Below are 20,732 nucleotides of genomic sequence, written 5' to 3'. Positions count from 1 at the left end.
GGCAGGGTCTCCTTGTAGCCCCAGCTGTCCTGGAACTCACTATGTAGACCAGGCTGGCCTTGAACTCACAAAGATCTGCCTGCCTCTGCCTCCCAAGTGCTGGGATTGAAGGCGTATGCCACCACACCTGGCATAAAATATTTTTTTTAAAAATTTGACTTGGGATGAGAGCAGCCATACCAGAGACACTGGAATGCGTTTAGAAACTTGGATCTTTGCAACACATGATAGCCTTTTGACCTTCAGGAAAGAGAACATGACTGGGGATTGTGTTGATATGACCAGTGAGTCAATGAATTGTGTGCTTTGTAATGAGACCCTCACCAAATTCCTAAGTTCCAGAGACTGACAGAGCTTTCTGATTGGAGACATACCAATGAATTGGTAGGGTGAAGCATAGTGATTTCCCAGGAAAGGGATATCCCAGAGTGGTCAGGATTCTCCCTGTCCCTACCCTGTGTATGTCTTCATCTGGCTCATCCAGATACATTTCCAATAAGAAAACTGTAAGTATAGTGATTTCCTAAATTCTAAGTTCTAGAAAATCATGAAATCTGAGGAAATCATGAGACATCCCCCCCTCCAAAAAGTATGTACATAATTGAACAGAAGGGAAGGTGGCATGGGGCCCTTTGACTTTCGGCTAGTGTCTTCATAGGGAAGGGCTGTTCCCTTAGCCTGTGTGTGGAATATGTTCTGGTCCAGATGGTTTGCACCAGAATTAAATTGCAGTTGGTGCTGGCATATGATTCATGAGAATAACAGCAGCTCCCTGAGGCCTGTGTTTGGGAAAAGGAAAAACAAAAAGTCAGGGGATGGGGAAGTTTTCATTCTTGGATAGCCACAGGATTCCAAAGGATGGAAGAATAGTTGCGCTGTCGTAATTTACTAGCAGGATTTTGATATGGTGGATCCAATTCCTGGGAAGCTGACTTACCAACACATGAGGCAATAGACACTAGTAAGTAACAAGCAAGATATAAAAATATACAAACAGCTCAGCTGTAGTGCTATCTAGCATGCATGAAGTCTTGGGTTTGATACCCAACAACACATAAACAGGGCATTATGGCTCCTGTCTGTAATCCCAGCACTCAGGAGGTAGAGGCAGGAGCATCAGAAGTTCAGGCCCAGCCTGAAGGTCATCCTCAGCTACAGTGGGAGGCTAGCTTGGGCTATCTGAGACCCTGTCTCAGAAACTAAACTAGGGAAGGTGAGGTGGCTTGATTTGTAAAGGTGCTTACTGCCAAGCCTGACAACCTGAGTTCTATCCAGGACCCACATGGTGGAAAGAAAGAACTGACTCCTGAAAGTTGTCCTCTAACCTACACACCTCCCCCACACCCACTAATGAACAAATAAATAACTAAAACTAAAAATGTAAGACTAATACATATCCACACACATATCAGTTGTTACTTATAACAGAAAAAGTGAAAGGAAGAGATGGACCATGCTTGAGTTCTGCTCACTGGACCTGCAGCCTCTATCCCATGATGGGGGCACCAGGCATTGTGGTGTCAAAAGGCACTGGAAGTCCCATTGGAGCTACAGTTTCATGTAGAGATTATGAACATGCAAGGGCTGGTGAGGCTAAAGTTTGGATGAAAAAAGGAATATTGAAACAGGCTTTATGGGAAGTGACAGCTCCCCCAACAGAGCATTGTAAAAGCAAAACCTACTGATGTGTCTCAATGGGGACCACAGTCAGTAATGTAAGAATTGAAAGAATTAACTGGTGTGGAGGTACATGACTGGAAGACTGAGGCAGGTTTTTGAGACCAGCCTGGGTTATATAGAGTTACAGGCTAGCCTGGGCTACATACGATCTTGTCTTTTTTAAAAAACTTTTTTTTAATTTTATTTTTTATTTTACGTGTATGCATGTATTGCCTGCATGTAGGTAAGTGCACCTGTGTCGTGCAATGCCCACGAAAGACAAAAGAGGCTGTCACATCCCCTGGGACTGGAGTTACAGACAGTTGTTAGCTGCCATGTGGGTGCTGGGATTCAAACCCGGGTCTTCTGCAAGAACAACCAGTGTTCTTAACCACTGAGATACCTCTCCAGCCCCATGAGCTTGTATTAAAAAGACAAAATTAGGTTGGGTGTGGTGGCGCACGCCTTTAATTCCAGCACTCAGGAGGTAGAGGCAGGAGGATCTCTGTGAGTTCAAGGCCAAAAAAAAAAAGACAAAATTAGGGGGCTGGAGAGATGACTCAGAAGTTAACAGCACTGGCTGCTCTTGCAGAGGACCCAGGTTCAAGTCCCAGTATCCATACGGCGACTAACAACCATCCTTAACTCCAGTTCCAGGGGATCCAACATCCTCTTCTGACCTCCACAGGCTCTACATGCAGGCAATACACTCATACACATAAAATAAAATTAATAAATAAAATTTGTTTTGGTTTTTTTTTTTGTCTTTTTGAGACAGGGTCTCCCTGTAGCTCCAGCTGTCCTGGAACTCACTATGTAGACCAGGCTGGCCTTGAACTCATAGAGATCCTCCTGCCTCTGCCTCCCAAGTGCTGGGACTACAGACTACAGGTGTGTGCCACCACGCCCAGCTTTAATAAAATTTTTTTTTTAAAAAAGACATAATGAAAGTGAAAGTTTGGATGGAAATTGTTACATTTGAGCAGGTTGTGTTTATTTATGCATTTGGGGGATTGAATGTAGGGCCTCAGGCATCCTAAGCATGGGCCCTGCTACTGGGTTACAGCTCCAGCTTCTGTTCACATAGGGTTTATGTGAAGTAGTTGCATCCTTTGTACCTAAATGCAGTGTAGGATGGGTACTGCATCTGACCAAAGAGTGTTTTTGGCATTATAAATAGTATTTTAACACAGAAGGCATATAAATTCATCTTTTCTTCAGTATACACTGGAAATTCAAATGGAAATAGTAAAATCCCTGACTATACAGAGATCATTTGCCCTTTTGGTTTGTTTGGTTTTGTTCTGAGACAGGGTCTCACTATGTAGCCAAGGTTGATTCCATCATCCTGCCTCATCCTCTTGAATACAGAATTACAGGCACGTGCCACTACCCAAAGGGATTGTTTACCTTCTGTGGTGCTAAGGATGGACCTTGGAGCAGCTGCCTTTGAGCACCATCCCAGCATGATTTCTGAGACTTTGGACTAAAGAGTTTCTAGCTGGGAGGTAATTAGTAGTTTGCATATCTGATATTATTTGAAATTGCCCCTAAAACTGAAGGGCATAAAATACTGATGACTCCTGAGAGAACTCTGGTATCGTGGGCACTGTTGGAGTTGTGCAGGAACATGACCTTGGGGATAAGCTGACTCAGTATAACCAAAAGCATATGGACTTTTCCCCAGCACTGACTCTGGAACTCAGGGAACTGCTGGACTCTAGTGTCACTTGGACAGTACCCTGTGGACACTCTCAATGGACCCACAGATTATTTATTTTATGAATGGCAATTCCAAGGTGATCAAGAAGCATGCTGATTTGATTGAAGGATGAGAAAATAAATCAGTTCTGTGGGCCGAATTGCAGATTTTACCACCAAGTTTGGGTTTTAGTGACTCTTGGGCAGAGGCTAATGGTCTAGTTCATATGGTCAGGCAGAAGGACAATGGAAAAGTGGACTATAAAAGTATATTACCCTCACAGCTGGGGGAAGGGCTAAGGATATATAAGCCAAGAACACTATGAGGCACCTCTCTTGCCATTTTGTGCGGCTGTCAGGAAGTCACAGAATCTATATTTGAGTGTGGACTTTCCAGCGCAGCTGTAAATGGGAGTAAATAAACCCCTACCCTATGCTCTGTTAGCAAGCCTAATAAACTTGTTAATATTTTCAAAAAATAAATAAATAAAAATCAGAAAAAAAGCATATTTCCCTTACAGGGTTGAGGATGTAGCTCAGTTTGTAGAGTGCTTGCCTAGCATGCAGGAAACTCTGAGTTTGATCCCCAGCACCCAATAAACAGGGCATGATGGCCCATGCCTTTATTCTCAGTGCTCCAGAGGTGGAGGCAGGAGGATCAGAACTTCAAGTTCATCCTCAGTTCTATATGTAGTTCAAAGCCAGAGACTATATCAAGAAGAGGATGAAAGCTGGGTGTGGTGGTCCATGCCTTTACTCCCAACACTCAGCAAGTAGTGACAGGTAAATCTCTGTGAGTTTGAGGCCAGCCTGGTCCACATAGTGAGTTCCAGGCCAGCCAGGTCTACACAGTGAGATCTTATTGAGAAGAAGAAGAGGAAGAGGAAATGAAGAAGAAGAGAAAGAGGAAATGAAGAAGAAGAAGAAGAAGAAGAGGAGGAGGAGGAGAAGAAGAAAATTGAAATAGGCAGTTGGAACATTAGTCATTGAAAGGATGGCAGCTTGCACATTTTCACAAGTGGGTGCTCATGGTCAGCATTTGGGGGGCCCCAAAGACCTTCACTATTAGATAGCAGCCTCTACTTTTCTGAATATCTTATCAAACAAGAGGTGGGAGAGGATGCTGGTCTGGGTAGCCAGTTCTTCCAGTGGGGGAAGAGAACAGTATAACTGCCTTTTTTCTCCTTCCTCATATCATCTGAACTTTCTTTTTCCTACCTGATTCAATGGTCACAGTAGCAGGACTATAGCTACAAGTGCAAGAATTTGGTGGTTCCCAAGCAAGAAAATGAAACTACGCCTATAAACCTTCATGTGAAAATTCCCATGGGTCTGATGGGGCAGGCTGTACCTGTGCTCCATCAGGCCAAACTAGGCTTCAATAACAGTGAATGTAACTGCATTGCCTAAGACTTGAGGCAGCCCATCAGTTCTGTCCGTATGTAACCCTGCCCTGTGTGAATGCTCTTCAGGGAGACACTAGCCAGACTGCTGTTGCTACCTGTGGTCTGAACCAGGCCAGTAGCCAACACTGACATTGTTTCCAAAGTCTAAAAAGTTTGGGTATAATTAGAGAAAAAGAAGAATCATAACTGGGGGAGTAAAGTAACAAATAAGTAGAATAACAATAAATGTAGTGAAAGAAATCCATGATTTCTTGACACTTTGAAGGAGGCTCAGAGAAAGACATGGTGTCATCTTAGTTCAGTTACACCAGAGACACATTACAGTTGAAGCCAGCTCTGTTTTGGCACCTGACATGATCAAATGGTAACCTCCAAACCCCAGTGGCTTTGTTCTGGGAATCATTTTTTTAAATCATGATTATTTTAAAATATTTTTATCTTTTTATGTGTATGAGCGTTTTGCCTGTATTTAAGTGCACCACATGCATGCAGTGCCTGTGGAGGCCAGAAGAAGGAGTTGGATCCCCTGGAATTGGCATTAAAGATGGTTGTTAGCTGCCATATGGGTGCTGGGAACTGAATCCTGGTCCTCTGTAAGAGCAGCCAGTTCTCTTAACTGAGCTACCTCTCTAGCCCCTCTGGGAGACATTTTGTGGTGTGATAGGACAAAAAAAACATACTCTTGTTAATGACAGTAGGACTTTGATGACAGGCCGTCTTTTCACTTGTATTCTTCAGGTTTTATCAACCATAGTTCAATATTGTAAAACCCTGGCATTACTAAGATGATACTGATATTAATGGTCCTGTGTAGTAGGGAGGTGAGCTAAAAGCCTCCTGTCTCTATCTCATGCCTTTAAACCATAAGTCTATCATGTTGATACTATTTATCTACATAGTGAGTTCCAGACCAGCTGGGGCTACAGTGAGACCTTGTCTCAAAAAGATCAAAAAATGCCATGTCAAATATAGTTAATGAGAGCTATGATCATTTGTTTTAAAGGACTCATGGCCAAAGACCAGGTAGTGAACTGCTATAGAAAAGAAAGTGCCTATCTTTGACTTGGGTTTCTGGGAGGCAACCTCTAAGCCTCCATTTGGAATTTCCCAAATGGCTTGAGTGTCTTTGGTATTCACGATGAACTTGTGCTAAGGGGATGACTCAGGAAGGGGAAAGGCCATACCAGACTGGCCATGTGATTAGAAGGCTGGAGCACTGAACCATGATTGATATCAGTCCAAACTGACTTCTAGATAAGGAATGGAAGTTGGAGATTTATTTCAGTTGTATGTACCATAATTCAACCAATTGTGCCTATGTAATGAAATCCCACATTGGTCACCAAAGCTTGATGAAGCTTCCTGGTTGTTGAACACATCTGTGTGCTATGAGGGTGGCATGGTCCAATCCCACAGGGAGAGAACACAGAAGTTCAGCATTCGGGGCAGTAAATATAGCTGTATTTGCCTCCTGGTTGAGGTCACCCATCAGTTCTATACTGACCTGCTCTACCTAGACCTTACCCTGCATTTCTCATTGTTATGAAAAAATACCTGTCAAAAGCAGCTTAAGGAAGGGTTTATTTTGACTCACAGTTTGAGGTTACAGTCAATCATGGCAAGGAAGGCAGGGCAGCAGGAGGCACCTGGTTACCCTGTATCTGCAGTCAGGAAGCAAAGAGAGATGAATGCTGGTGCTCAGGAACTTTCTCCTTTTGCCAGTCCAGGACCCCAGTTCAGGAGATGGTGCTGCCCACATTCAGGGTAGGTTTTCCCCACCTCATTTAAACCTCTCTGGAATTGCCCTCACCCAGAGGTGTGTCTCCTAAGTGATCCCTAATTCAGTCAAGTTGCTAATGAAGATTAATTGTTACATCCCGAGTGTCTCTTCATTCGGCTGGTCCTGATTTGTATCCTAATAATTAAACCATAATTGTAGGGATCACTATTTCCTAAGTTCTATGAGTTGTTCTACCAAATTACCAAACTGGAGGAAGCTCTAGGAACCCTTAGATTTATAACCAGTTCATCTAAACTATAAAAAACCTGGAGGCCTGCCTCCCCAACACCTCCCCCTCAAACTTGTAACTGGCACCTGAAGTGTGGATGGTTTGATTAGACTGTGCCCTTGCATCTGTGGAGTCTGAATAGAATCAGAACCAAAATGTCTGCATCATGGATTCTCTGGTCTTTGGCCAAGACTCTTACAGTAACATCATCCTATATGTCTGGACATTTCCATTTAGCATAGCATTTATCTAATAGACACAGTAGTGGGATAGTCTGACTATGCCTAATATAGAAAGGCATCAGTGAAGGCTAGTGAGAGATTTAAAGAAACAACTAATGTGGCCTATTAACTTTTATGGACATGTTAGTTTTTTGCACTAACTTGATTATTCTTGCCCTCCTTTAAAAATTTTTAGAATTTATTTATATCTTATGTGTATGAGTGTTTTGCTTGCATGTATGTAAGCATACCATATGCATGCATTGCCCACAGAAGCCAAGAGGGCATTGGGTCCCTTGGAACTGGAGTTATTGGCAGTTGTGAGCTGCCATTTGAGTGCTGGGAACTGAACTCGGATCCTCTATAAGAGCTGCAAGCACCCTTAACCACTGAGCCATTTCTCCAGCCCTCTCTTTGCCCTCCTTAATCTGCTATTTGTGCCTTAGGATAAACTTGGAAGAACTATATAACACAGAAATTAACTATAGTCCTTCTCAGGCCAGTCATTTTCCATTGGTTCTACATTCTGAGGAAGCTCTAGTTCAATTTCCTAATACATTTAATCAATGCCAGCATTATCAAAAGAGTTCTTTATATTGGGTAGTTAAATTTTAACAATGTCAGCATTCCACCATAGCATAGTGTGGACATAATGCAATTCAATTTCACTATAAAGTCTGTGAAAATTACAAGAGGGTGTTCTCTGTGCTCATGCATTTGCCAAATGTGGTGAGCAAGCATCATTGCCAGAGGCATGCTTTGGTTGTTTTCTGGATTCCAAGTTGGTTGGGGACAAAGCCAGTCACCCTGTCTCAATCCACAAACTTGAACTAAAACTAGTTCCCATTGTTCATTGTTATATTTTAGAGCCTAGCCTTTCCTAAAGAAGGGCACAAGTGGTTCTCAGAAGAGTTCTTATCCTTCCTAGAGTCCTACAGGGTGTGTCTGCTGACTCTTGGAGCAAGGGAGGTCACAGTGTATAGTTCAAGTGTCCCAGAGAATATGATAGAGGGCCTTGAGATTGCCCCTTGAGCCCTGGCCTCTGGAGTGGAGGATGTTGCCCCATAACTAGCTTGGCTTCAATCTGCATTTAACAGTAAGGAGGCCTTGCTGGGGCAGTGTCCCCCTGGTCCTCAGTGCACCATCCTGGCATCATCTAGCATCATTCATGGAGCTGGCCTAGTCTTCCTCATCATCTTTCCAGGCTGAACCCCAGCCCTGGCTTCCCTCCTAGAAGAGACATGTTTGCTCTAGTTAATAAATGTTTTTCCTCTGGTTGCTTTTCATTAAAAGTAATTTCAAGCTAAGCTGGAAACTTCCTGCCACTGGATGGATGGCTTTCATGGTACCAAAAGGTGATATGCAGATGACTGGGGGAGAATCATCCCCTATAATTCTGCTCGAAGACAGACCCCATGTGTTGCACTATCAACATACCAAACAAGATGTTCCTGCTGGTGCAATAGTGGTGTGTCTAGTGCATGTACAACCAGCAAATTTTCGATTGGATAAAATGTCCACTCCTAGGGGTGGAACATAAATCTGGTAGTGTAGATTAGACCAACCCCCTGTGGCAGGGGAGAATATAGACCCCAGTGAGAAACGACTGCAATTGTTTTGTTAGATGGATGTGATGCACCTGCTAAAGTACTGCCCAAGTGTGTGTGTTTACACTCATAGGTTAAGTTATTATAGCAGCCGCTGTTTAGATGTTCTTGCTTCTTGCTATTTGTGTTTTTATAGTAGATAGAATCCCACTGAAAGGGGCCAAGAGCCCATGGAAAACTGATGATGAAAAGACCCGAAAGTTCAGTGCCTTGTCACAATAGAAGGAAGATCATCCCACACCAACCACCCCTTCCAAGGCTCAGGGACTTTTGCAGAAGAGGCTGGCAGAAAGAATGTAAGAGCCAGAGGAAGGGGTAGAGTGTTAACTGAAGTGTCCTCCGACCACTATGCTGGCAAGCTATAGTCACACCTCCTTCCCATGCTCATCAAGGAGTTGAGGGGGGAGTCAGTTACCCTTCCCACCCTCCCAGTAGACCTTAGCTGCACATGGGGGAGGGGCTAAGGATATATAAGTCGAGAATGCCATGAGGCACCTCTCTCACCATTTTGTGAGGCTGTTGGGAGGTCACAGGATCTATATTTGAGTGTGGACTTTCCAGCACAGCCATAAATGGGGGTGGGGAGGCGCCCACTCCTCTGTAAATAAACCCCCACCTTATTCTCTGTTTAAAAAAAAAAGAAAATGATAGGTGTTTGGATAGATAGATGAGAGGGATCTGACTAAACCGCAAGTGGAGGGACTTGCACTGGAATGTCTGGGGACACTGACTTGACACAGTGGGCCTTAATACCCAGGACAGAGTATACGGGTTACAGTGGGGGGCCTGGTGAGTACAGGGATATAAAGATGATTCAGATTGTTTGAGATATTCTGTATGAAATGCAACAACATTTAATGAAAACAAATTTTTTAAAAAGTAAGTTCAAGCTGGGCATGGGGGGCACACAGCTGCAAATCGTAGTACCTAAGATGATTCAGAGTTTGAAGCCAGGCTGAGCTAAAAAAAAAAAAAAACCAGAAAGAGGCCATCTTTCTTGATTCTGTTCTCCATCCACAAGAATAAGCACATCTGCATCTGGCATGTGGCCCACAGTGGCACGGCTGCTGTGCTTCCGTGGCTATATGTTGTTGTCCATTATAACCAATGACTTTATTTTTTGTTTCATTTCATTTTTGTGATTCTGGGGATCCAACCCAGGGCCTTATACATACTTGGTAAGTGCTCTATAATCAGACACACCCATTACCAGGGACCTTCTACATTCTAATTACAAGGTTTCCAGTTATTTAGAGTTGATCTGCCACCTAGTAGATCGCCCAGTCCAAAGGCCTGATGGGAAGGAGTCCTTAAACTCCAGTTCTAATGCCTGCTCCCTCTTCAGTAGATGCCCCTAGAACCTAAGATGCAATAGCCTGGCCTGTGCCTAGAGTTACACCGTGAGCTCAGCAAGTGGTTCAGCTTGCATTTTACCTATGACCTTGTTCTAGTTAGTTTCTCCATTGCTGTAACAAAACAGTCTGACCAATACCAACTTGGGAAGGAAAGGGCTTATTATTTTTTTTTTTTGGTCTTTTTGAGACAGTGTCTCTCTGTAGCCCCAGCTGTCCTGGAACTCACTATGTACACTACCATGCCCGTTGGAAAGGGACTATTTTATCTTACATCTCCTGGGTTACAGTTCATCACTGAGGGAGCCCAAAGTTGGAACTCAGGGCAGGAACCTGGAGACAGGAGCCGGAACAAAGGAGGAACGCTACTTACTGGCTTGATCCCCTGGCCTGTGGGCAACCTGCTTTCTTATAAACAATACAGGACTACCTGCCCAGGGGTGGCACCACTCACAGTGGGCTGGGCCCTCTCACTTTACTCAAAAATCAAGAAAATGCCCCACAGACATGGCCACAGGCCAGTCCAATGGAAGAAATTCCCCAAATTGAGGCTCCCCCCTCCCCCCACACCAACCCAGGTGTGTCAAGTTGACAACTAAAGCTATCCAGCACAGACCTCCAGATCAGGGCCAGCTGGGTCTACAGGCAGCCATGAACCTCACCAACAGGAGTGCTTTTGGCCAAGGCAAGGCTTCCTCCTTCCGAGCATCTGGCAATATCTTGTCAAGAGATGACACTATCTGGGCATGGTGGTGCACATCTTTAATCCCAGCACTTGGGAGGTGGAGGCAGGCACATCTCTGTGAGATTGAGGCCAACTTGGTCTACATAGCAAGTTCCAGGCCAGCTGGGGCTACAAGGAGACCCTATCTTGAAAAAAAAAAAAAAAAAAGACACTATTGACACTATCCCCTTGTTCTCAGTCTCTCTCCAAGCATGACATAACCCATTTCATTTCTTTACCTTCAGCTACTATCTCCCTGTCTCTTCATGTGTCATGGACTTTGTGTGTGTGGTATATGTGTGTACACATATATGTTCAGCTGCCTGTACCCACATGTACACATGTGAAGGCCAGAGGTGAACTTTGAGTGTCTTTCTCTATTGATCTCCACCTTATTTTTTGAGAAACAGAACCAATCAGCTAGACTAACTGGCTAGCTGGCGAGCCCTGAGATTCTCCTGTCTCCACCTCCCAGCTCTGAGATCATAGGTGCACACCACCACATCCAGCTTTTTAACAGGGGTGCTAAGGATTCAAGCTCAATCCTCATGCTTATGCAGCAAGCACTTTACCCACTGAGTCATTGCCCCATCTCCTTGTCATGAATCTTAGCCACATTTGCCACCTTTGGAGGGGATGTTAGGTTCTGCCACTGTGCCACTCTGAAAAGTCCCTCCCCTATCTACTCATATGTGGCAAGGTTACAAAGGAATAGAACTGGTGGCTCTCAGGACCTACAGCCAATACAACTGCACTCATCAACAAATCCCAGTGTAGCTGGGGGATGTGGCTCAGTGGGACAGCATTGCCTAGCATGCATTAGGCACTGGATTCAATCCCCGGTACTGTAAAAGAAAAAAAAAAAAGTGGAAACTGACTTAAAGTAAGGTCAGAGTATGGGCCAGTGTGACAGCTCAATGAGTAAAGGTGCTTGCCACCAAACCTAAGGACCTGAGTTCAATTTCAGGAATCCACGTGATGAATGGAAAGAACTGCAAGTTGTCCTCTGACCTCCACACACATGCACACTAAATAAATAAATAAATGTTAAAAAAAATTAAAGTAAGGCCAGAACTTCTCAAGAGCCCAATGTCAATGTAGCAAGATAGGGAAGGCATAACCCACTCCATCAGGCCTCTTAAAATTCTAGAAAAAAAAGTTTCAAGGAATGGCAGAGGGCTCTAGCTTGGGAATCTATCTGATTTCTGGTCCTGGGATCACTGCATCCCAAGGGGATAGTTAGGGGGAAAAAGGAGTGCGGGGTTGGGGTGGGAGGCTGAATGGTCATACTGCTGATATACCTCTCCCCCTAGATCCCTGCACCCCAAATAAGCTGAGGAATCTATCTAGTGGGTGCCTCTCCTTTGCCAGGTCATGATGAATGTGAACATATACTTGTGAAGGTGTGTAAGGCCCACTAGCTGCTTTTGTCTCCTTATTTTACATAGCCAGTGGTTGAATTGTGCTCCGATTCTCTATCCCACCAGAGGCTTTGGAGAATGTAAAAACAGTCATTAGTGGCCTGAAATGAGTGCTGTTGTCCTCACAGTGATGGCAGAATTGGGGAGAGTACACAGCATGACATGACCTTTGGATATGATATCTTTGGTCCATTGTTGGACTCTAGGGACTGTATCCTCCCCCACTGTGGTATGTGTGTGTGTATGTGTATTTTGTCTGATTTTTTTGGTTGGTGTTTTGAGACAGGGTCTCTGTGAAACCCTAGTTGGCCTGGGACTCACTATGTAGGCCGGGGTGGCCTCAATTTCAGAGATGCACCTGCCTCTGCCTCTGGGGTGCTGGGATGAAAGTGTGCCCTACCACAGCTGTTTTTTTTGTTTGGTTTGGTTTTTTGAGACAAAAATCTCACTTTGTAGCCTAGGCTGGCCTCAAACTTGTAGCAGTCTTGCCATCTGGGTTTACAGATATAAGCTGCAACAATACTTAGCTACAAGAAATATACCCCAAGGGCTGGGCCTGGTGGCCCACGCCTTCAATCCCAGCCTTGGGAGGCAGAGGCAAGTGGATCTCTGTGAGTTCAAGAACAGCCTGGTCTACATAGTGAGTTCCAGGCCAGCTAGGGCTACAGAGAAACCCTGTCTCAAAAGACAAAAAAAAAAGAAAGAAAGAAAAGAAAGAAAGAAAGAAAGAAAGAAAGAAAGATAGAAAGATAGAAAAAGAAATATACCCCCCAGTGGTCCACATTGGTACACTAGCACTTTATAGAGTTTTGAGGGTTTGTGTTTACACCTAGTTATGAATAGCTGCTTTGATGATACTACAGTGATTTCTATATGGTGATGCCCTATCCCAGCATCGTTTTTGTTTTTGTTTTTTGTTTTTTTGGTCTTTTTGAGACAGGGTCTCCCTGTAGCCCCAGCTTACCTGGAACTCATTTTGTAGATCAGGCTGGCCTTGATCTCACAGATTACCTGCCTCTGCCTCCCAAGTGCTGGGATTAAAGGCTTGCCTACCATGCCCAGCTCATACTTTTGATTTTTTGACCTGTATCCCCAACTAACCTGAAACTCATTATGTAGCCCAGGCTGGCTTTTTCTAGGTGCTTCCTCCTTCATTAGTGTGCAGTTTGAATGTCATCAAGACACAGGCATCTCATTTCAGCACTGCTCTGTGTCCTACAGTCATGGGAAAGTCTCAGTGAGCATCGAGAGCAAGCCACTCATTCTTAAATGGTGTCTACTGAACACTGTGTCTGGAAATTTTCTGGTCTAAGATCTCAGGGAACACCACTGGATACAACTCCAATCCATAGCCCCTTCCAATTGGGCACACAAAAGCTACTGTGGTGATAACTGCTCACACTAGCCCTCTGGCTTCCAACTAACTTATCATAGATTTAAAAAGTAAGGGGCTCAGCGGTTAAGAACACTGACTGTTCTTGCAGAAGACCCGGGTTCAAATCCCAAAACCCACATGGCAGCTAACAACTGTCCGTAACTCCAGTTCCAGGGGATCTGACAGCCTCTTCTGTCCTCCATGGGCATTGCATGACACAGGTTCACTTACCTACATGCAGGCGTAACACTTATACACACACAATAAAAATAAATAATTTTTTTAAAAAAGTTGCAAGGTCATTTCATCCACCTGGCCACCAGGCATTTTATTTCATTTATTTGCATGTGTGGTATATATATGTATATGTGTTCATGTGTGCGAACATGTGTGTGTGTAGTCCAGCGGCTAACATGTGTGTCTTCCTCAGTCATGCTCCACTTTATTTTATTTATTTATTTTTGTCTGTTTTGAGACAGAGTCTCCCTGCAGCCCCAGCTGTCCTGGAACTCACTATGTAGACCAGGCTGGCCTCGAACTCACAAAGATCCGCCTGCCTCTGCCTCCCAAGTGCTGGGATTAAAGGCATGTGCCACCACACCCAGTCCTTTGTTTTTTGAAGAAAACAAGTCCAACCATTTTTGTTTGTGTTTTGGGCTTTTTTTTTTGGTCTTTTTTGAGACAGGGTCTCCCTGTAGCCCCAGCTGTCCTTGGAACTCACAGAGATCCACCTGCCTCTGCCTCTCGAGTGCTGGGATCAAAGGTGTGCGCCACCACACTTGGCTTTGTTTTTTATTTTTGAGACAGGAGCTTGCTAGACCAGGCTGACCTCAAACTCACAGAGAGTCACCTGCCTCTGCTCCCTGAGTGCTACGATTAAAGGCGTATGCCACGGCACCCAACTTCCCCTACTTTCCTGTCAACCTTAGTTAGGTAGATTTGGTGCTCAGCACAAAGAGCCATGTTGGCACACATAAGCTTTATCACAGTTGGAAGCTAGCACACAAATATGAGCTTGACACCTTTCTAAGGCTTTGGCAACTTTGTGAATCCCATATGCTAGGTCATTGAGGACAAGGGTGGCCTTCCACAGCTCTTTAAAGCAGTACTAACATCCATCACAGCTCCAGCAGCAATGCCTTCCTGGGCCATCATGATGAAACTGAATCTCGAACAGACCTGAGCCTCAGCCTCACATGACTCACAGGTGGCAGGGAAAGAGCCACTGTGTTCTTTGAGATAGGGTGTCTCACTGAACCTGGAGCTCACTGATTCAGCTAGGGTGACTGGCCAGCAAGTTCCAGGAATCCACCTCTTTCCCTGTCACCAAAGCTGAGAGTATAGGCATGTGCCATCGTGCTCAACTTTTACGTAGATGCTGGGGATTCCAACGGGAGGATTCCACCGTGCCGGTGCCAGCCGGCCAAAACTGACAGTACCTGAAAGGGGAAGTGAGGATTGAAAGAAAGAAAAGGAGACAGAAAAGGTGGTTGGGAGGGCTCACAGTGAATACTACAGCCCCGATTTATTTCAGTTCTGCCTTTTTATACAGAAGAACTCAATTAGTTACAACTGCTGTTTTTCCCCACCTGTATCTGAGGGTCAGGGAGCGGTCAGATCAAAGTCTTCCTTAATCTTTTTGTTTACCACTATTGCTTCGAGGTCAGGTGTTGTGAGGCTCTCCATATAAACATATTCCTCCTGATAAGGCAGATTAGATGCTGGTGTGCATAACACACACTCAGTAAACAAGCCTGACACAGCTCAATGATTAGCAGCTCCCGACACCACCGCACACACTTAACTGATTGAACCATCTCCTTAGTCCCCACCAGGTATTTTACACTGTTTCACATTAACCGGCATGGACCCAGGCAATTGTGTAGTTCCTTTACTGCTGGTATGTTACTACCTACCAGCCACCAGCACACACATACAAACATGCACCCAAATCACACACACACACACACACACACACACACACACACACACAGCACTTATCCAGCCCTGGGCAATGCCTGAGATGTCGGCCCCACACTTCAGTCCTCTCTTCTGACTACTGTCACCCTGATTGTCTCTGCAGCCAGATTTACTGCCAAGGGGAGCTCCTGCACCAAGTTCAGATGGCCAAGCTCTACCAAGATGACAAGCAGTTTGTGGACATGCCACTGACCACAACTCCAGGTAAAGTTACCTTCCCTTCTCCTGGACCTTCTACCTAAAGAAGGCAGAGCTGGGAGCAGCAGAGGTCTCAGGGTACCCCGCTGACCCCTTGCTGTTGCCTGCTCTCCAGACCAAGTCCTGCAGAGTTTCAGCAAGCTGGCTGTTGCCTACAACTACAGCATCCCCAGGGAACAGCTGCAGGAGTTTGTCAAGCAGCACTTCCAGGCCATGGGACAGGAGCTGCAGCCCTGGATCCCTGAGGACTGGAAAGACAGGTACCACTCTGGACAGAAGACAGGAGAGGGCCCTATGGTTGGGGCTGCCTCCATGAACCCTGTGGGGTCCTTTCTTCTAGCCCCCAGTTCCTGCAGAAGATCTCAGATGCCAAGCTGCGTGTCTGGGCGGAGCAGCTGCACCAGATCTGGAAGAATCTGGGAAAGAAGGTAGCAGTGACCTGGGCCTGCTTCACAGCCTGGTGGATGACCCTGGGGATAGGACAGAGCTGGGCCTGTTGGGGTCCACAGCACCCCGAAACACAGATATTTCCTAAAAACATAGTCCATAGCCCTGAGCCCTAAATAGAAACCTAGAAAGCACTTCTGAGGTCAGAAGGGAACATTTGCTTCTAACCCCTCATACCCTCCAAGGAGCCACCAGGGCAAACCAAGTCAGTGCTGCTTCTTATACCCTGGAGGGGCCTGGCAGAGGGTCACGTCCTTCAACTTTTTCCCTTCCTAAACTCCTGGGCCAGCCTCAGTCCTAGCATAGTAACTGCAGCTGCATGTGGCCAGTGTGTGTTGTGCGCAGTACTGAGGGACTCTCCTTTCTGCCTGGCAGTCTGCCTAAGGCTGCCCAGGACCAGCCGGTCCAGCAGAAACACACCTGACCCCCATTCTGCTGCTCACTCAAAGTGACTGGAGCAAGATGAGCTTCCCATTAAAATCAGGAACATTTAGAACCAGTGGGAAAGACAGAAAGGGCTCAGAGGCCCCATGCAAGCGCACACTGCTCCTGCTCTCCTCAGCTGCCTCCAGGGAAAGGGCTTGGGCCTTGGAGTTTCACCCACCTGGGAGAGGGAGCACCTTCGGGGTCTGACTTGGTGGCAGCGAGGATAGGGGTGGCTCAAGGGAGACAGGAGCTAGCACTGCTTCGCCCACTTAGCCCTGCCTGGGTCACAATAATGGCCACTGCCGGTGGTCACCTGCCTGATGCCACCTCGAGTCAAGTTGAGCCAGGACCCCAGATGTTAGTATGTGAAGAGTAAGGGTATCAAGACTACCAGCAGCTGACTTGACTGCACAGTAGAGCCACAGCAGCAAGAGCCAACCTCTCCACCAGGGCTGCCAGGCTCTCTGCCCCTAGTGTCTGCAGCCTCTACTCTCGGGCTGATGCTAGGCTCCCCTGTATCCTCTCCTGACTCCAGATGAAGCCAGAAGTTCTTAGTCACCCTGAAAGGTTCTCTCTGATCTACTCAAAACACCCCTTCATTGTGCCTGGTGGCCGTTTTGTTGAATTCTACTATTGGTGAGTGCCCAGGTCTAAAGGCCCCATGGAGGCTGGAGAACACAGGGCCAGCACGCTGATGACCTGGGAGTGCAGGGCAAAGGGTGAAAGCTGGGTAACACACCCCTGCTCCTTCCCCAGGGACTCCTACTGGGTCATGGAGGGTCTGCTTCTCTCAGAGATGGCCTCAACAGTGAAGGGCATGCTGCAGAACTTCCTGGACCTGGTGAATACGTAAGAGAGGGGGCCTTGCATGTGGAGCTTGGTTTGCCTTCCTTAGCCCTGCCACTGGGGCAGCAGTATCTCAGCAGAACCACTCTGAACAGCTACAGGCATATCCCCAATGGTGGACGTGTATACTACCTTCAGCGGAGCCAACCCCCACTCCTGACTCTCATGATGAACCTATATGTGACTCACACCAAGAACAATACCTTCCTGCAGTGGGTATCCAGTCCATGCTGGCCTATAGGCACACGCCATGCTGGATACTTCCCAGGGCCAGGGGCAAAGGCTGTGTGCCTGGGTTGAGGTGCTGCCTGCCTCCACCCCAGGGAGAATATCAAGACCTTAGCCTTGGAATTGGACTTCTGGACTCTGGAAAGAACTGTCCCTGTGAGATCAGGGGGAAAGAGCTACATCCTGAACCGCTATTATGTCCCTTATGGGGGACCCAGGTAAGGAGCCCATCAGCCCCTTGTCTGTTTATTCCAGTGTGAGTATATCAATGACCCAGAACTTGGGGAGGGAGGTGACCCTGAGATCCTTAGCCCCCCATCATCGGGCTGTGGCAGGGGTGGGGGAGAGAGGAAGGGCAACAGATAGCTGGGCCTCCTACTTGAGCAGAGGGACTTAGTGTCTACCAGTGCCAGTCTGCTGCCCTTCTCCTTGCCAGGCCAGAGTCCTACAGCAAAGATGTGGAAGTGGCAGACACCTTGCCAGAAGGTGAGCAGCAACAGTAGGAGGAAGGGCTGACGGGAAGGTGTTGGGCCTCTGTGGTTTATGCCAGGCTTTGGTCTGTGACTGCCTGACTCTGCAGCCAGTCCTGGCCTTGAGTTCCTGTTCTGTCCTCATAGAGGACCGAGAGACTCTGTGGGCTGAGCTCAAGGCTGGGGCCGAGTCTGGCTGGGACTTCTCTTCACGCTGGTTTGTCGGAGGCCCAAACCCCAACTTGCTCAGTAGCATCCGAACCAGCAAAATGGTTCCTGTTGACCTGAATGCCTTCCTGTGCCAAGCAGAGGAACTGATGAGTAACTTCTACTCCAAACTGGGTGAGCATCCTGAGAGAGGGGACTGTCCAGTGTGGGCTCCTGTATCAGCCTTGGCCAAACTGAAGGTAGAACATGGGCGAAGGACTCCCCAGCCAGCTCAAATACTTACCCGGATGAAAGATTCCTCATGGATAGATGACTGGAGCCTACCCTTATCTTCACACTGCCTATTCCTTTTATTCTATGAGGCCCTCTAATACCAACAAGGTGACACTCTGGTGCATACATCCACTCCCAAAAGTGATTCCTTACCCCTCAGAGCAAGTGTCTTCAGAAGGTTGAACCTGGGGTACAGATCAATGAGTCCCTTCTGGGCAGGGCCATTAGCTTAGGGAGCTTCAGGCATGAACTGTGGTAGGCTCTGGGGAGTCACGACTCCTTGGTCCTTAGAATTCTTAGCTATTGTGAGAAGAAGCACACCTGGAAGAGAGCAAAGTAAAGGCATCCTCTAAGATACACCCAAGGGTATCTAAAGTGGCCCAAGGGCAGGGCCCTGCCTGCTGAGGCTAAAGTCAGTGCCATACAGGGAACGAAACCGAGGCCACAAAGTTCAGAAACCTGCGGGCCCAGCGCTTGGCCGCCATGGAAGCTATCTTGTGGGATGAACAGAAAGGTGCCTGGTTCGATTATGACTTGGAAACAGGGAAGAAGAACCTAGAATTTTACCCATCCAACCTTACTCCACTCTGGGCTGGCTGTTTCTCTGACCCTAGTGTTGCTGACAAGGCTCTGAAATACTTGGAGGTAAGGGGACAGTGGGCAGGTCTGGCACCCTGGAGGCAGGACTCTGCCCCCCGCTGTCCTCTCCTGCTGTCTCAGCCTGCGTGCTCTGAGGCCACTGGGGACAGCTGTGAGGCAGGAAGAGAAGGGTCAGGAGGGGCACATCTGGCTTCCCTGAGGACCCAGCATCCTTGGCTGCTGCTTCAGCCATCACCCACAGTCACAGCAGTGTCTGGAACCTCCTAGGACAGCAAGATCTTGACCTATCAACATGGAATTCCAACCTCTCTCCAAAACACAGGCCAACAGTGGGATTTTCCAAATGCTTGGGCCCCCCTACAGGACCTGGTCATCAGAGGTAGGAGGGCAGGCAACTAATATGCCCACCTCACTTGTCCAGTGGACCCTACCCTCCTTTATCCCTCCCTCCAAACCAGCCCATGGGTCCCGAAAAGAGGTCTGGACAGACTCCCTTCCCACCTGAGGGAGAGTAAGACTCAGGCCTCTCTTCTGTCCAGGGTGGGAACTCTGGATATTCAGATTTCCTCTGGGGTGGGGTTTAGGCTTGGCCAAGTCAGCTTCCTCCCGGACTCAGGAGGTGGCTTTCCAGCTGGCCCAGAATTGGATCAAAACCAACTTTGATGTCTACTCCGAAAAGTCAGCCATGTATGAGAAGGTGAGCTGGCTGGGACATCCCTCTGTCCCACCAGGGCTTTCTTCCACAATTGAAGTGGGCATGTGTAAGGCTTTGCCAGACTCTACAGTGGCGGCCCCTGGTAGCTATTCATGGGCACTGCAGGGACCTGAACTGCAGTCAACTGTAGCTTCTTTTTTTAAAAAAATATTTTTATGTATATGAATGTATTGCCCACATGTGTGTAAGTATACCTGTGTGTGCAACGCCTATGGACTCTGGAAGAGGGTGCTGGATCCCCTGGAACTGGAGTTAACAGTTAGCTGCTACGTGGGTGCTGGGAACTGAACTAGGGCCCTCTGCAAGAACAGCCAGTGCCCTTAACCACTGAGCCATCTCTGCAGCCCAAGTGTAGCTTCTTTCTCCCCAGTGGCGCCAACATTCTGTTGTCCTGTGGCTGGGGTGGTGGCCTTAGGGGTTATGTCTAACCTATCACCCTCCCTTTTGTCCACAGTATGACATCAGCAATGGTGGACGTCCAGGTGGTGGAGGGGAGTATGAAGTTCAGGTAAGCAGGCCAGGGTAAGCTGGCTACCATACAGGTCCTGCTGTCCTCTAAGGACACAACCCCTTTAGATTTCAGTGCCCAGTACTGGGCCCATGAGGAGCTGAATGCTGATTCTTGGTGTCCCAAAAGCTTAGGTGGGGTCACAGCTATTGGGAAGAGGGGAATCCTCCCTAACAGTGCCTGGGGCCCCCAGAGATCTGGAACCCACTGGCCTGGCCTCTCTCTAGGAAGGATTTGGCTGGACCAATGGAGTGGCCCTGATGCTCCTGGACCGCTATGGGGACCGGCTAACCTCAGGGACCAAGTTGGCTCTCCTGGGACCTCACTGCCTGGTGGCTGCCCTTTTACTGAGCCTTCTGCCCAGCTTTCTGCCTTGGTGACCACGAGAATGGCCTCAC

General features: G+C 47.1%; 1 protein-coding gene across 1 annotated transcript in view; it reads left to right on the top strand.

Moving 5' to 3' along the window:
• Treh (trehalase) overlaps positions 1 to 20,719 on the top strand; it is a 22,259-nt gene extending 1,540 nt beyond the window's left edge. The window contains exons 2-15 of the mRNA XM_008825938.2: positions 15,559 to 15,659; positions 15,769 to 15,913; positions 15,994 to 16,081; positions 17,062 to 17,162; positions 17,283 to 17,375; positions 17,468 to 17,584; positions 17,696 to 17,818; positions 18,037 to 18,086; positions 18,218 to 18,412; positions 18,939 to 19,156; positions 19,379 to 19,490; positions 19,696 to 19,808; positions 20,281 to 20,334; positions 20,562 to 20,719. Coding sequence (XP_008824160.1) covers positions 15,559 to 15,659; positions 15,769 to 15,913; positions 15,994 to 16,081; positions 17,062 to 17,162; positions 17,283 to 17,375; positions 17,468 to 17,584; positions 17,696 to 17,818; positions 18,037 to 18,086; positions 18,218 to 18,412; positions 18,939 to 19,156; positions 19,379 to 19,490; positions 19,696 to 19,808; positions 20,281 to 20,334; positions 20,562 to 20,714 — 1,663 coding nt within the window. The 3' untranslated portion in view covers positions 20,715 to 20,719. The remainder of the gene's footprint in view (positions 1 to 15,558; positions 15,660 to 15,768; positions 15,914 to 15,993; positions 16,082 to 17,061; positions 17,163 to 17,282; positions 17,376 to 17,467; positions 17,585 to 17,695; positions 17,819 to 18,036; positions 18,087 to 18,217; positions 18,413 to 18,938; positions 19,157 to 19,378; positions 19,491 to 19,695; positions 19,809 to 20,280; positions 20,335 to 20,561) is intronic.
• Positions 20,720 to 20,732: the final 13 nt, after the last annotated feature.

The sequence above is a fragment of the Nannospalax galili genome, unplaced genomic scaffold, assembly GCF_000622305.1.
Source record: "Nannospalax galili isolate Female #2095 unplaced genomic scaffold, S.galili_v1.0 scaffold229, whole genome shotgun sequence".
NCBI lineage: Eukaryota > Metazoa > Chordata > Mammalia > Rodentia > Spalacidae > Nannospalax > Nannospalax galili.
Note: the sequence above shows the minus strand (reverse complement) of the source record. Positions and strands in the feature narration are given on the sequence as shown.